Raw genomic sequence first — 15,430 nt, forward strand, 5'->3', positions numbered from 1 at the left:
AAGGACCTTAGGAGGTGTGGATTTTTTTTTTTTTTTAAAAGATATATATGAGTAGAAGGCTCCAGGATCGAGTCTTACTCTGAACTTTCCTGCTACAGTCCTCAAAACTATGCAACTCTGCTCAAGCTTATGCTGGCAGAGCTATAAAAAGCAAATCTCTAACCTGCTGAAGGTGTATATGTTTCTATGTCTTTGGAAGGAGAATAACAAAATTGATGCCAGATCACATTCCATACCTTAAAGGCCTCCCGTAAATTTCTGTGAGATCACACACAGTGCTAATCCTCTTTCTAAAGCTGTACTTGCTCTGAACTCTATGATATATAAAATGCATTTGTGCATTTAAATTTTGTAAAAGCTTATGTCCAGCTCTGAGAAGTCAGTGTTCTTTTTTGGTAGAGAAAAACAGAACACAAACTGAAGGCAGAAGACAGAGATACATTAAAAGGAACGCTACTGACCTTGAATAGTTGCCAGCGTACTGTTGCTCATCAGGGCCGGGCTGAGAGCACCACCTAATGTCCCTGGATTGAGACTAAGTAAGGCACCTCTGCAGTAAGCAAGATAGTGGAAGAAGCAGCAAAGACATGGAGAAGGAGTGTTACCTTTACAAGGTGGTCACTGTTCAGAAGTACACAATCATATAAATAAATACATTAAATAGATAAAGGATCAGAGATTGGGGCCGGATACTAGTTTTAGCTTCTTTTAATTTCTTCTGCATGACATCTTAAGTAGACCCTTCACAGCTGTTCTTCAGCTGTGTGGCTGGGCAAGGTGCCTGAAGTACAGGCACTCAAACTGCACGAGTGGTATTGATCGTTGCTGTGAAATATTCTTATAATGCATTTCAGGGAAACTGCCACTTGTTAGAGAGCTATCCTGAATTTCGACAGGAAAGACATAAATCAAGAGGAACTAAATAAACAGTAAGTCATCTCTCAGAGCAATATTTTTAAAAATAAAAACCCCAATAATGCATAGTCATGCATCTTTTACAGCTTCTGGATCATGATGGAGAGATCAACAGTGAAATAAATACAGAGATGTGAAGTGAGCCTATGCTAGCTCTCAATTTTTATTAGTAGAACAATTGATTCTATGGTTCACTGGTAAGTTGCAGCTCTTAAGTCAAGCTCTGCAATGGAATGGATGACTTATCAAATCACAACATTGCTGCACCACAGTTTTCTCATCTGTAAAACGAAAACAATATTTGTTTACCTTGATGGGAATGGAAAAGCCTTCCACCCGTAAGTAAACCCTCAGAATTTGAAACAAAAGATGCTAGAATTGCCAAGTGAGCTACTAGGACACAGTGGTAAGTAAAAGCCCATGCTAATTTACCCAAGACTTCTCCTCTGTCACTGAACCTGCAACAGGGTGAAAAATTCATCCTTACCCAGCTGCAAACTGCGAGGATGCCATCAAGCCTGGGTTTAGTCCTGCTGCAGCAGCCATGGCAGCAAGACTTGCATTTGCAGGCAACTGTGCAGCTCCTTGTAACGCGGCTGCTGCCGCTGTTTGCAACCCTGATGCCGTTACCATCACCTGGCTGGTCCCAAGAGGGGAGGACAAGGGAGTGGAGGTTGTCTGTGTTGTGCTGGTCTCACTGGCACTGGATGCCTCTGAAGTGGAGGCTGAGGCAGAAGGGGAAGGACTCAGGGAAGGTGATGTCACTGCTGAAGAAGCTGGAGGTGCTGTTGAAATCACTGTTGCTGTGTTGTTGGAGGTGGTTTCTGTTGTGCCTAGAAGATTGATTCTGGTTAGACCAGTAAGAAACACAGACATGACTGAACAGAAACCACTACCCACCTGAACTGAACTGAACATCCAACAGAAAGGGAGACAAACATACATTTTCATGGGACCAAGAAGCACCATGAGTCCAAATGAGAAGGACTGCTGAGTTTGGCTCTCAGGCTGCAATTAAATGACACTCCAACAGGAAGCGGAGGAGCTCTAGAAGCCTAGCAGTGAAGGCAGCATCTTTCACTTCAGCATCACCTGTGAGATTTTATCCTCAGAAGAGTCAGCTGAATTGTCACAGAGACTAAAGTTTCATGGTGGAATAACAAGGAACAGTTGACAAGGATGTACTGGGATACTAGTGTGACTAAAACTGAATTCCCCTTTTAAACCTTTAAAAAGTCAAATGGCAGAGGTTAAGGTGGGGTAAGAAAAATCAGCCCAGGGGCTTTTTAAAAGCCAAGAGAAGAGAGATGCTTGGAATCTACATACAAAAACAACAATCATAATATCTCAAAGATTCTTCCCTATTTTTTCTTCCCTATTTTCTAGTTTCAGCCACACAGATTACAGATATCCGTCTAAAATGTCTTCACATCTCATTATACACAGCATATAGCAAAACCAAATACCCACTTTATATAAAACTTAGGCAGTAGGACTCACAGAGTCCTAAATTTATTTAACTTGTAACAAAGGGCATTAGAAATTCTACAATATCTTGACCGCCATAAAATTTTTATTACTTGTTTAACATAGTAATTTACTTGACAACTAAGGATAAGTGAATTGTGAAGAAACTGAAGCACTATTGTAGCTTGTATCTTACCTGTGACTGACAGACTAGTTACAGCAGCACTGGTCAGAGGGAGCACAGGGTTGACAGTCAGGGTAGTAGCTGCACTGCTAGTCACAAGGCTTGGTGTGGTTGCCACCTGGAGGTCAGAACAGCATATAACTGCTCAACTGTTAAACAGAAAAAGAGCTAGCTACTAGACTTCGATTTTTTTCTCCCCATTCTCAACTGAAGATATCAGAGAAGATATTCATTAAATTAACTTTTTTTTTTTTTTTTTAAATAATTCCATTAGGTTAGCCTTCAATGGACAAAGTGTAGTACCTTCTCTAACTGCTAGCAACATCTCTCTTCTTGATCATTCAATATTTGAAGGGAGGAGTATGCATTACACCCACAGTGTCTCATAATTGCAATTGCTCCTCACTTCTCCCCCTGCTGAAGTCAACATCTTCATAGTCGCTCTTATAGAAAGAGTCACAATATACATCATTTCTGTATGCCTTTTTCTTGTGTAAGTGTCTTTCCAGATCCAGATCTCCTTCTCCGATTAAATGGCGAAAGTAATTGTTATTTCACTTCTACTCAACCAAACTATGATCTCAAATTTGACAAGTTTCTTGTGCCAGAGGAAGGATCTCTGAATTTAAAAACATTCATATGACATTAGCTCATTTTCTTGTCGACAGTTTAGTACAAAAACAAGCTAAAATAAACTGAAGATGTTTCAGGAAAAAAAAAACCACCAAAGGATTTAAGGCTGGAGGAACTAGCCTATGAGGAAAAAATAAATATGAGCAGAGAAAGAATTTTTTTCTGGACCAGAAATGGTGTCCAACTGTAATGTTTGAAGACTGTTAAACATCAATGGGAGAAATGAATCCTTTAGGATTGCCCAAGAGAACATAGCTAATATCGGCTAAAACCTTCCTCCCATTCCCCTCTCTTACCTTAAGTTTATTATCAGAGAAATCTCTCTCATGCTGCTTATCCTCTTATAGGAAGCCAACTGCTTCATACATTTTAAACAAGGCTGGGGCAACTGGGACAGATCTAAAAGCTTTCTGTACACCTCAAATAGTCTACGAAATGAAGAAGACTTAGATACATAGTACACTTCCCACTAATGTAGCTTACTGTGAATACATCACACCTGTGCAAAGAATAGTTAAGGTCAAGGTCACAGACCATACTTCAGAGCACTGAACGACCTAGGATTGATGCAGTTAACCATGTGGTTCCAAGGCCTGACTCAAGCCAATGCAGCAGTGGGCTGCCATCAAAGGAGCCTTCCTCTTCAACCCTGCCTCAGAGCTCTAGCACCTGTGTTGCCAGGGTGCGAGTCAGATTAGTCATCCTGCCATACCGAAAAGGAATCAGTGATCATTGCATGCTTAACTTTCAGTTACACGAGTAAACTGCGCCGAATCATCCTATGGATACACAATCTCTAGAGCTGATACAAGGAATCAACAAAGCACGTAGCCAGTGAAGGTGGTGAAGGGGCTAGAACACTCATTTGGGTGGCAGCACAGTCTTAGAGAAGTTTGTAATGAAAACGATTCAGTGAAACATCATTGAAAGAATGCAGACTTGTGGTTAACACCTTAATTTCTCATGTACAATAGTAGTTTATAATAAAAGAACAAAAGTTCTTTTATGCAGGAGAGTTTTCTTAAGTTGCAGTCTGAGTAAGCTTGCACAGTAACTAAACGCTATCACATATCTCACTATGCTCTACTTTGGTAGCAAGGCATGTCATTTTTTTTTTATTTTTTATTTTTTAGAAAGCGAAAGGACTGAGTACATTTAACACATCCCTTCCTCTGAAACAAAAACTAGCATGCACACATCCCGAGACAAGGATGAGGGAAAAGAATGACATGTCACCAAAATTAATGATTTAATGAAGTACTGGAAGATATTAGCTACTAGAGTGATGAGGGTGGAATAAATACTACAAAAGGATAGCTACAGGCTACATAAATTCCACCACATTGCTATTAGCATAGCTACTATGAAATCTAATAGCTACTGTTTGTTTCTATTTATAAAAACAGACCTCCACGGACATTGGTAGCAAAGGAGTTGAAGGAACCTTGATGCATGTGTTTTGTTACTCTTATTTTCATGAAGTTTGTGTTTACCTGAGGCAAATACAAGTTGGGGAAATTAATCACATGAATATTAGCTAAATTGTTCCTTTGTTCCATTCCTTTTTTGATAGAAATCATTCCTGGCTAAAAGCGACAACAATAGTATCACCGGATTTATGTGACAAACTCCAAATGTATTTTCACTGCTGATAATCTTCTCATCAGCATCAGTGCAGCTAAGAACAAGATGGAAGGGGTAGAGTAGTTAAGCATTCTTTTATTATTACCATTTAAAAAAAAATAAATTTGGGCAAGAGAGGCCATCTAGACATAAACAGGAGTTATGATCCTCTGGCATATTTCCAAAGTAATAACCCTGACTACAAATTTGCTAGTTGGAATATTTACTCAAGAGCTGGCTAAATAAAACATCCCAATCGAAAGCCAAACTAGTGTCTAATTTGTAAACACTATCTCTTTTAGAGTACACTAGTAGGATATTTAAAATGCCAGTACAATCCAGAGAAAACTTATGACCACAAATCTGCTGTATAAAGATGGGTGTAGCATGTGCAACTTTGCAAAGAGCAGAGTGCAACTATCTTTACCGGCTGTGCCACCACAAAGTCTTGATTCTTACCAGTGAGGTGGGGCAAGGGAAAATTGCTTTGATGGGCGAGCTGCTGGTTCCACCACTGCTGGGTGGGTTGATTCGTTTCTCCTTCTGGCGCCGGTTACAGAACCAAACGCGGATCACCTCCTTCTCCATGTTTAGCTGGTCAGCTATCATGGTGATCTCCTCCGAGGTAGGCTTTTGGTTCTGAGAAAGAGATGGTACTTGAAAAGCTGCAAAATTACTTTCTCAAGTTTTACTTTACAGCGCATGGCTGGAAGGAGCCTTTCTGATTTACCAAAAAAGAAGGATTGCACAGGGAAGCAGGAGTTGGACAGCCTGAGGGACTTCAAGGGCCATTCAAACAGTCCTTTCGTCCCAGATACACTCCTCCTCCTGGGTAAAGCTCCAGGTTTCAAGATGCCTGGCATTTTACAGACAAGGCATCCTTTTGTCAATTTGGTTGAAATTTTTCAAGATTATTAAACTGAAAAACCTACAATCTTCCCCAATTATGTCTCCTTCCAAACTCCTCCAAACGCTCTCACTTGACAGGGAATAAGCCTTTTTTCTCTGCAAAACCTTCTTGCAATTTCCCTTAGACTTTCCCATCATGAATGCTACTGAATGTGGACGGCCGCCTCTCTAGGGTTTCCTAGGGAAACAACCCTTCCGTTCGTGAGCTGTGATTCATTTGGTCAGCCAGGTGTGAAAGCCAGTTAAGTTGACCAGGTCCTTTAGGTGAAAACTTTGACCAGCTCTCATATAAATTTGAGATACCAGAAATTTCAATAATTTATATGAGGCCCACCAACGTAAAACTCTACTCTGTGCCTACATGGAAGTGCAGATGTGCCTTCATGCCAGCAAAGACTTCACCTCCGCGAGGCAGAAATCTTGATAGGCAATTTATACCTAGAATCTGGTCAGTGGTACACTAGGGATAGATCATAACAGGCAATTCTGCCCTCTGTTTTCCTAGTTACGACTAACAGCAAGCTGTGTTCATTGTAGATGGGTGATGAAGACTGAGCTCACATGCTTGTTTCTGAGAGAAGGGATTTGACTTCGGAGTTAATCCTTCAAGGAATTCTAGACCTTGATAAGGATATCTTTCTTTCGGTATCTCCTGAAAAGGAGGAGGAGGAAACGAGATTGACTACAGTGACGGCCAAAGAAACCTCAAGTCATCCTGATCTGTAACACAAGATAGGTACGTTGAAGGGGCTACCTAGAGGGGCTACCTGCACACACAACTGCAAAAAGTGACAACAGTAACATAAGGCCAGCTAAGAACCCCACGTTGTGTATGTTTAGACTGTCACCCCATTTATCCATCCTCAAAAGGGGTACTCTTTTTTTTCCCCCTTTTTGACGTGCGTAATATCAGACTTTGACCTATTGCTCAGTAACATGGAACACAAAACCACAGAGACGACAAACTGCAAGAACCAATGAGTTGCTTTTTGGGGGCTTTAGGGTTTGAGGGTGGGGGTCATTTTTATTCAAATAAGGTAGACACTGATTGTGTGCTTCTTAGCATAGTCTTTGTATTCACCTTCTTTAGTACAAGCATTTTCCTAAAGAGCATAGAACAGTTTTGTTCTAGGAGATACGATGTTAAACAAAGCTTCTTCATTTCTTTATAGTTGAGCAGAGCAACAGGACCACTGACCTCCAGGAAACTCTTCTCTAAGGCCACACGTATGTTGGTCTCTATGCTGGTGCGTTTCTTCCTCCTACGGTTCAAGCCTTCAATCCCCAGCCCTGGAGAATTCAGGGCACTTGGGCTGGAGAGAGTTGAATCAGATGAGAGGTTTTCTGAAAGAGTAAAGTAACATAAATCAGGAGATTTTATTTCAATGCGGTGAAGCCTAATGCAAATGTTCACCTCTGCAAGGGATGTTAAAACACACTCTGTATCTATCCCAGAGAGACATAAAATTCTGAAGCCCACATGTATTAATCGTTGTTATAGTTGGAACTCAAAACTTAAAAGCTACAAGGAAGCCTAGAGGGCACTTGCTGCTCCTGAATTCTGCCACAGTATCGTTTCTGTCATGTTTCTTTCATTCTTACCTCATACCACCTCACACACACTTACTGCAAAACACAGTTTAAAAGAAAAAAAGCAGTGCCTAATATCCATAAGCCACAGACAATTACAAAAACTCTGAGCAGCCTGGAATTTCTTTTACCTGCTCTGGAGGAAGAGGGAGCTTATAGCCAGCTTTACAATGTTCAGCCTCTCCACTCCAGAATTCCTAGTGGATACTCAATGCTAGGCAGCTCTGCTGAATCACCTACACAGCCTGCAGCTCCTCCTCCTTGGCTGCAGCAGGTCTCTAGCTGTGAACCCCTAATCCTATTTTTCTTGGCTCCACAGAAGAGCAAAGAGGATTCATTTTAATCCACTTTCTAGAAGAAGGTGTAGAAGAAGTTACAACCAGGTTGCAACAAAGTGATTAATTATGGCTGAGAACACTGCAGACCCCTCAATGCATGGGCATTTTTGGGTGATTATTAGGTGTCACACAGTTCACAGTACTCAGGAACATTCTCATAGGCTCACATGGGCAAATACATTCAATTCATCATTTTCTAGATTACATATTTTTCAATGATGACACCCATAAACTTGCTGCATCCCCACTCCATCCCAAAAACCCTGCACAGAACAAGCCAAGTTCCACAACAGTAAACAGTACTGCAACACTGCAGTGTAACGTAATGAAAAGGGTCACTGGTATGTCTTTCCTGCCTACTTTTACCTAAAAGTTGTTGAATGGAAACTAAAAGACATCACGAATCTTTCTTCCAAAGATTTTCATGACAGTAAATCAGTCTCAAAGACAACGGTTCACAGCTTCCAAGCTGTGAGGGACCCTAATGCTGTTTATGGTCCCTATCTTCATTTTCCTGATACAAATATTTCTTCAACTTAGCTGGAAAAGCAAATTATGGCATTCCTTGTGGCAGTATACTAGCCCAGCGTTGCTGTTGGGTTAGGGGACCTCTATCCTGTGGATTAGACCACTCAGCGAGAAGATCTTGACATTTGCTATCACAGATCCAGATTACCTAAGGATAGCCCTTGTCAGCACAACAGAATGACTCTTCCTTGTTTCAACACTACATTCAATTGCTTTCAAAATTTCAGGGATCACTGTAGGCATCAGTATAGAGCTCTCTTCATTTTTGGTAAAAATAGGAAGGCACACACTGTCCCACATTGTCCCTGCCATCTGTTTAGCAGATTCATCAGCTTTATGCTATGTACAGTTGTATACTTAGGAGAAAAAAAAAAGGTTGACAGCGGTCTTAAACACCTTCTATCCTAGCACCCAGCACTATTGTCCAAGCTCCTTCTGCTAATGCAAAAAAAGTACTAAAACATTGGTATAATGAATGACTTATCTCCCAGGAAAAAATAATTCTGGAAGAAAAAAAACAAAACCTAACCCACACTTAACTCTTGCTATGGGGAGAAAGAGAGTGTTTGCAAGGACTCTTGGAGAGAGATGAAAAGAATGCACATAGGGGATGTAGGAGGAGATGAATGCAATAAGCTCTGCTTACTGAAACAACAAACCATGCAACCGTCTCTCAGCTACGCATCTGAAAAAGCTAGAAGTGGATTAGAAGTTATATGCATTAACACACATGAAGGAGGAAAACCATGACACACATTATACCTCACCCCATGCAGTGATTTCAGCTGACTGCAGAACACAGTTATAAATGTTCACACTGAAACTATTTCAGGTGCATATGGACACCTGAATGGGGAAGTATGGACACTTATCCCTACACCCTTATTTGTCCCATGGAAAGTTACAAAAATCGGTGGCTTCATAATACCATAAGGGCACAAACGAAGCGGTTAAGGGTTTTTCAGAATCCTATTGATTTTGGTAGGCTGGTGAAGAGATATACAGACTTATTCACCTGCATCATTGAGCCACTTTTCCAGAAGTGGCTTTAACTTGCACATGTTCTTAAAGCTGAGGTTCAAGGCTTCAAAGCGAGAGATGGTAGTTTGGCTGAAGTCATTTCCATAGAGTTTGCCCATAGCGAGCCCAACATCACCCTGGACAAAGAAAAAGAAAAAAGGGATTCACTAACATAGGTACTTCCAAAGCAAGGAATCCTGTCACATTCTTGTGCTCTTTTAATGACTCTATTGGTGTGAGTGGGTTTTCAGGTTCACAGAAACTTGCTCAGTGCTAACAGGATTCACGCTAAAGCAAATAGTCATAAAGAAATGTCATCTTTTCAAATCTCATGCAATGTAACCAAGGAACTCTTTCCAGGAAATCCATTATGCTTTGTCTTCTTAGCATTGTCACTAAGCATAACACTGAGTACTACAACTTGCATATTTTTTTTTTTTGTTCTTTAAAATCATGGGCCAAGCTCTTTTTAGGAGCAGATTTAAGTATTTACATATTTCACACCAAAGAAGAAAAGTTCAAATAAGTAGAAATGCAGGGTATTCATGCCCTCGTATTAGCTGAAAAGATGAATGAAGTTTGTCTGTAAACATATATCACACTTAAATAAATGTAAAGATATTCTGATCTGAACTTCTAGTATCTTCTGAGGTTCAAACCCAACTTCTCCCCACAGATAGTCCTTTCAAAGCAGACATGAAGTTGAACCATTTCAAAAAATGATTAACTGTAGTCTTCACTACCATTACCCATGTGCCAGAAAGCTATCTGGGAAATTTACAGATCATCTCTTTACCTTTCTTACTGCTTTTCCAAATTTTAGCTAGCTATCAGACATTCTGCCTATCCTAATAGCTATACACATACCTCCATGTACTTTACACTAAGGAAGTATCACTCGGAAATCCCATTTGAAAATAAATCAGTTTTTGATTATGGCCACTAAAATACACCACAATGTTTTCTGGTCTTCTTTTAACACACAGAGGTCCTGTCCTTGGAAAAAACTGAACAATCTTTGAAAAGTATGCTATTTTCTCTAAAGTAGTTTAACTTATAATTTTATTTTTTAATACAAAAAAGTGATGAAAAGTCCAGAAGAAGAGACTGAAGAGCTTGAGCATAGTTAGCGGAGTTTAATCACAAGTGGGTTAGTTGGACTGTGCATAAAGCTTGCTTTCTTTCCTTTTAGGTCAGTCCCACAACCACAGCTTGATACAAGTACATGACAGCATGCAGAGTGGCCACATTCAAGCAAGGAAGAAGAAATCCTTTGGTAAGCTTAGTAAACTGTGCAGGTTGCATGAAGAAAACAAAATCCTTCCTAGAAGAGGAACAGAGAAATTGGTTTCTAAGTCTTTCAATCAGAAGAGGAAACAGGTGGAACTCGCATTTATACCTCTACCCACATCCCTAGATTCTACACATTTCAAAACTCATAAATCATTCTAAGAGAAGTAACATGGATGCTCTAGTAGGTTTTTGACAAAGAAAACCTGGCTATTTAAACCATTTTAGAGATAAGTTGATTTATGCTTTGGCAGGAAAGAGTTATGACATTTGTCCCAGTCCCCTAAACAAATTTATTTCTGATATTTATGTTGGTCTCACTAACATTTGCCATGTGATTTACAATGAATAGTTAACCACTTCTTTGTCAATAGTTTACCATGTCAAAAGGTGGCCACACTTAAGTCACAGGCAGAGGAATTTATATACTGGGGTGAGAAATTTCTACATTGCGATTGGAAAGGATGGCTGGAACAGACAATAAAGACACCTTATTTGCATCTGACCTAGTCTGTAGGTTGCATGAAGCTCTGGTAATGAATGCAGCTGGTCATAAGGTACACCATAGTTGTATGCAGAGGTCTGTTAGGAAGTTCAGAAGGACAACTATAGATAGTATTTTATACAAGAGTAACAATAACATAGTCTCAAATGTTTCTTCATATAGCTTGAACCTCCACTGTCCAATCAGTCATGTACCTGCAGTAGCCCTAAGATGCGGTATGTTCCTTTTGTTTCTGTAGGTCAAACAGCGATATTTTTACAGAAAACAGTTAAATGAAAGGCCTTAAATCCATCTCCTCTGGACACTTTTGGGGATGGGAAGAGAAGACAGAGCTGCTGAAATTCAAAACTTGTCTGTTATACCACTTACAAGAGAGAATGGTGGTTAAGATTAGTTTGCAATGCAAACTAGATCTTACAATTATTCTTGAAAGGCAGGGGTGGGGTTGGATAAATCTGGTGGGTCTGAAAAAGCTTATGGCACCACTGGAAACACATTTTTGCTATCCTCTGAAAGGCAGTCTAATTATGCAACTACAGGATCCCTAAGTATAGGGTTCTTTAATTATTATCCAACTATGCAACGAGGTAAAAATTACTAGAACTGCCTAACTACACGTATATGCGCTCAGAGTAAGAAAGGACTGATCAAATGCCATTTTATTGCTTTCTCAAAATTCTCCTTGTCTAAGCTCAAAATTAAATGCTGAATGCAAGCCTGAGCAATCATATTTATTTTTCCTGATCATTAAAATTCACAACAAGGTCAATAAAGAAGAGTTAAACATAGCTTTAAAAGTCTAGTTGCTCCGTTATAATCATCTCACAGCAGGGCAGATTAAACAGATTAACTAAAGATCTATATGAACTTCCTCAGTCAGGCTATAGGGAAGCTATTATATTTTACTTTGTTCAGTTCTGCTCTATTCTAGCTTTTGTGCTTGACTATCACTGTTGCATTTGTGTACCTCCCTCTAGTGGAAAGGAGGGAGGGAAGGAGGCACACATGCCAGCAAAATGCACTTTATTTTACTAAGAACATTTTGTTCTGGAGTTGTAATTAAGAGGCTGCCAGGAACTTTCATTATGAATCCTGATTTTTCAAGCACTTAGAACCTTGCCAGAAAAATAAATCCGACTTCAGCACATACTTTCAGCTAGAGTAGGTTTACTTATTCCAAGGAGCAAAAAAATCACATATGTTGGACTGACTGTTCTGAGCTCAGACTTAAATATCTGCTTTGATTTCTGTTTGCCATTTCTTCTAGCAAACCACATTTATGCTTAACACAGTCTACTGCCAAAATTAATTCTTTATCTGGACAGATTATTTTAATTTTGCAGGAAAAAAAATTTTCATTTTGATATTATTAAGAAAGGGTTCTTGGATTCAACAGCAGCTCCTTTCAACAGGATAATGGAACATATAACTGCAGTTTGCACTTCTAATTGCACTTCTCATTCAACCATTTTTGCTATGTTCAAGATTACTTTTCTTCAGCTTTATGGGTACTTCTGAGCTTATAAAGAAAACAAACCACAACTCCAGGACGCTTCTGCAAGGAACAAACTTCAAAGGTGACAGCCCTCTCAGCTTTTTTTTAGCATCCTTAGCAAAAGCATTAAATAAAGAAATCATTGACTTTTAATAGGAAAATAGGTTGAAGGAGAAAACTCCTTTGACATCCAAAGCAACTTCGCAGTTGGCACATGCTTTTTAAACAGGTAATTGTGCTGCATGATTTTTGGAATATTGTACCAATATTCCAAAATTCTGAAGGCAGCTTTCAAGTGTTGTGTCCCACTCATTTTAAATTCTGTAGAATGAACAGTGCACGTGCAATGACATCTGGAGCTGGTAAATGCATGTACCTGCTGGGAAAATGGCTATACTTTAAAATCAACAGGGAAGTAAGATATCGGATGTATGGCCTTTTCTGTTACGTCTTAGAAATCCCCTACATAAAGGCCAGAGCATAACCCTATTTCAGAAGGTATTCCTAGGAAAAGACAGAATTGGAGTCTCCCTCTAGACTTGAAAGATAAGGCCTCTGATTCCACGCTGGCAGGCGCTAAGGTACTTAGTCTCACCTGAGTGAATCCAAGTTTGATCCGTCTTTGTTTGAAAGTCTTGGCAAACTGCTCAAGCTCCTCAAGGTCACTGGGCTCCTCCAAGCTGGGAGTGTCGATTCGCTTTGGTGTTGACTGGCTCTGTGGAAGTGGCTGAATGGGGGTCGCTGCTATTGTGCGTGTTGGGGTTGCTGGCTATTGAGATAAAGACCAAGGAAAAGATGAAAAAAATCAGACTTAAAAGAATAATCAGCAAAAATAAAACTTAGAAAAGGCATATGAGGCTTCTGTGAGAAAGATTAATGAATTCAACACTTCCTGCAATCTGAACATTCCTCTGATTTATTTACGTTTCTCTCAAGAGCGAGCTATCACAATGCAGAAAACTGTATTAGTATGACAGCCTTTTAAAGGCTCTGTCAGAACCAATTAAAGAAAAGTAAGAGATGTTCTGTGCAGCAGGTTACCAATGACTTGCACTTGCTGCAGAGGCCGCTCAAAGAAAGGCTGAACATTCCTATTTGGTATAATTCTATCATTTTTATAGATAGCTTGGCCTTCATTCCCTTTTAAACATTCTAAAATGGAATTTACTGCTTGCATGAGCTGGCAGATCATCATCAGCCCGAAAAATTCAAGTTTCATATTTAATCTTGGAACAGCAAGCACGTACAGAGGCAGCAAACACGGCAAGTTTCCCCTAATGCTACCTCTCGTGACTGACTCAACTCTTCCAAAGAGAAAAATAGATCACTCTCTAACTCTATAGATACTTGCAACAGGAAGGGCGACTGTAATCATGATATGAGAAATTAAGCAAAGGCAAACTGCAGAAAATTATTCCCTTCAGGTCCTTCCCCCCCTCCCCCCCGGCTACATAAATGGCTAATTTTCAAGGAAATCAGCACAAGGCTCATTATTCCTGAACATTTTGCTCTGCAGCAGCAATAAGAATCTGAAAAAATCTGAGCATCATGAAAAATATCCACAGGTGAACAAAATATATTAAGATCTGGCATTAACCAGTTCAGGTTTTATGTACAATGGGAACGTGAGAAACGTGTTTTGAATTAGGTGCAATACATGAATTGAGATGCAGAGACAAATCTTTTGCTCTAGCTAAATTCTATCAGTTTAGCTGAAGGGCCTAAGCAAAGGTGACTTCATGTTTTTACATCCTATGCCCAGTTCTGAAGCTACACACTCCTTCAGCACAAATAAGAACAGCCTCAAGTCTACGCAACGCTACAGTAGCTTGCAAGGGTACACAAACAGCTGTTCGAAAACAAACGTCCCATACATAGCTGAGTCTTTACATTGCTCCTTAAGTGAGTTTTCTCCTGGCTTAGCACAGCAGTATTTTGCAGAGCACAGCAGATGGTAAAGGGAGGTCAGGATCTATAACTCCATTATTTGAGAAATAATGTGATCGTATATGATCCTTCTAGGATTGCAAATATATATGTCACACTATAAAGGTTTTTAATATTTTAAAATGTACATTAAACACAGTTGGCAATTACTGCAATATGTCTTTACTGACTTCACCCCCTTTATATATTTCCTTTTTGTGGTTTTAATACATTTTTTTAATCCAAATATAACCTTTAGTAAGGAGTCCTGCTGCTACCTGAGGTATGAACTACAGAGATGGGACAAATTCCATTTTCCACATGGTGCATTAAAAATACTGTATGTGGTATAAGAGAAAACGTAGTTTTCTAAGATTGATAGACTCAGGCTTCATATTACAGACTAAAAATTTCTTACATGCAACCAAGTTGGCAGGAAGATACTACATGGTATTTGAGAAACAGCGAGCAGTCATGTAACTAAACCACGCAGTAAAACACAGAGCAAAGTAAAATTAAATTTGCAGGCACGTGCAACCTTAAAATTGCTTTTCTTACAGTCTGAAAGCTTAATAATAGAGCTTTAATATTTTAAGGTGTTTCTAATAGAACATTTTAGTGCATTTCTAACAATCTCCTCGCTCTCACAGAAGGTAACTAAGACTGGCAATGACTTAGCAAAATATCAAAATAATAGAATAGAGACAAATTTCCACTGCAATCTAACTCTCCCATTCCCCTGAAACAATAAACCACCCAACTAGTCAGCAATGCTCTTCTGAACTTTTTGGTCCTCTGAATTTCACAAGTTTATAGATTGCCCAAGAAAACCTTACAAGAAAGCAAACGCTCCTCTAGCCCCATTAACTCAGAAGATCAAGCATGAAAATATTCAGCTAAAAATAAAGTTTATAAAGCTAAGGCACCTTAGAATGGAAATTTACAAAACTGAAAGTTTCTGTTATTTCAGTTCTACACTGAATCTGTCTAAAAAGACAAACTCATTA

The 15,430-nt window shown here is 39.5% G+C and overlaps 1 protein-coding gene across 4 annotated transcripts in view; it reads right to left on the reverse strand.

The window, feature by feature from the left end:
- The window catches only part of POU2F1 (POU class 2 homeobox 1), a 121,701-nt gene that overhangs the window by 14,221 nt on the left and 92,050 nt on the right, over window positions 1–15,430 (reverse strand). For all 4 annotated transcript variants that reach the window (XM_068909628.1, XM_068909605.1, XM_068909618.1 and 1 more), the window contains 7 exons: window positions 13,093–13,266; window positions 9,203–9,344; window positions 6,930–7,075; window positions 5,282–5,461; window positions 2,579–2,684; window positions 1,403–1,748; window positions 462–550 (listed from right to left, as the gene is read on the reverse strand). In XM_068909628.1, the coding sequence (XP_068765729.1) occupies window positions 462–550; window positions 1,403–1,748; window positions 2,579–2,684; window positions 5,282–5,461; window positions 6,930–7,075; window positions 9,203–9,344; window positions 13,093–13,266 (1,183 nt within the window). The remainder of the gene's footprint in view (window positions 1–461; window positions 551–1,402; window positions 1,749–2,578; window positions 2,685–5,281; window positions 5,462–6,929; window positions 7,076–9,202; window positions 9,345–13,092; window positions 13,267–15,430) is intronic.

The sequence above is a fragment of the Struthio camelus genome, chromosome 1 (assembly GCF_040807025.1).
Source record: "Struthio camelus isolate bStrCam1 chromosome 1, bStrCam1.hap1, whole genome shotgun sequence".
NCBI lineage: Eukaryota > Metazoa > Chordata > Aves > Struthioniformes > Struthionidae > Struthio > Struthio camelus.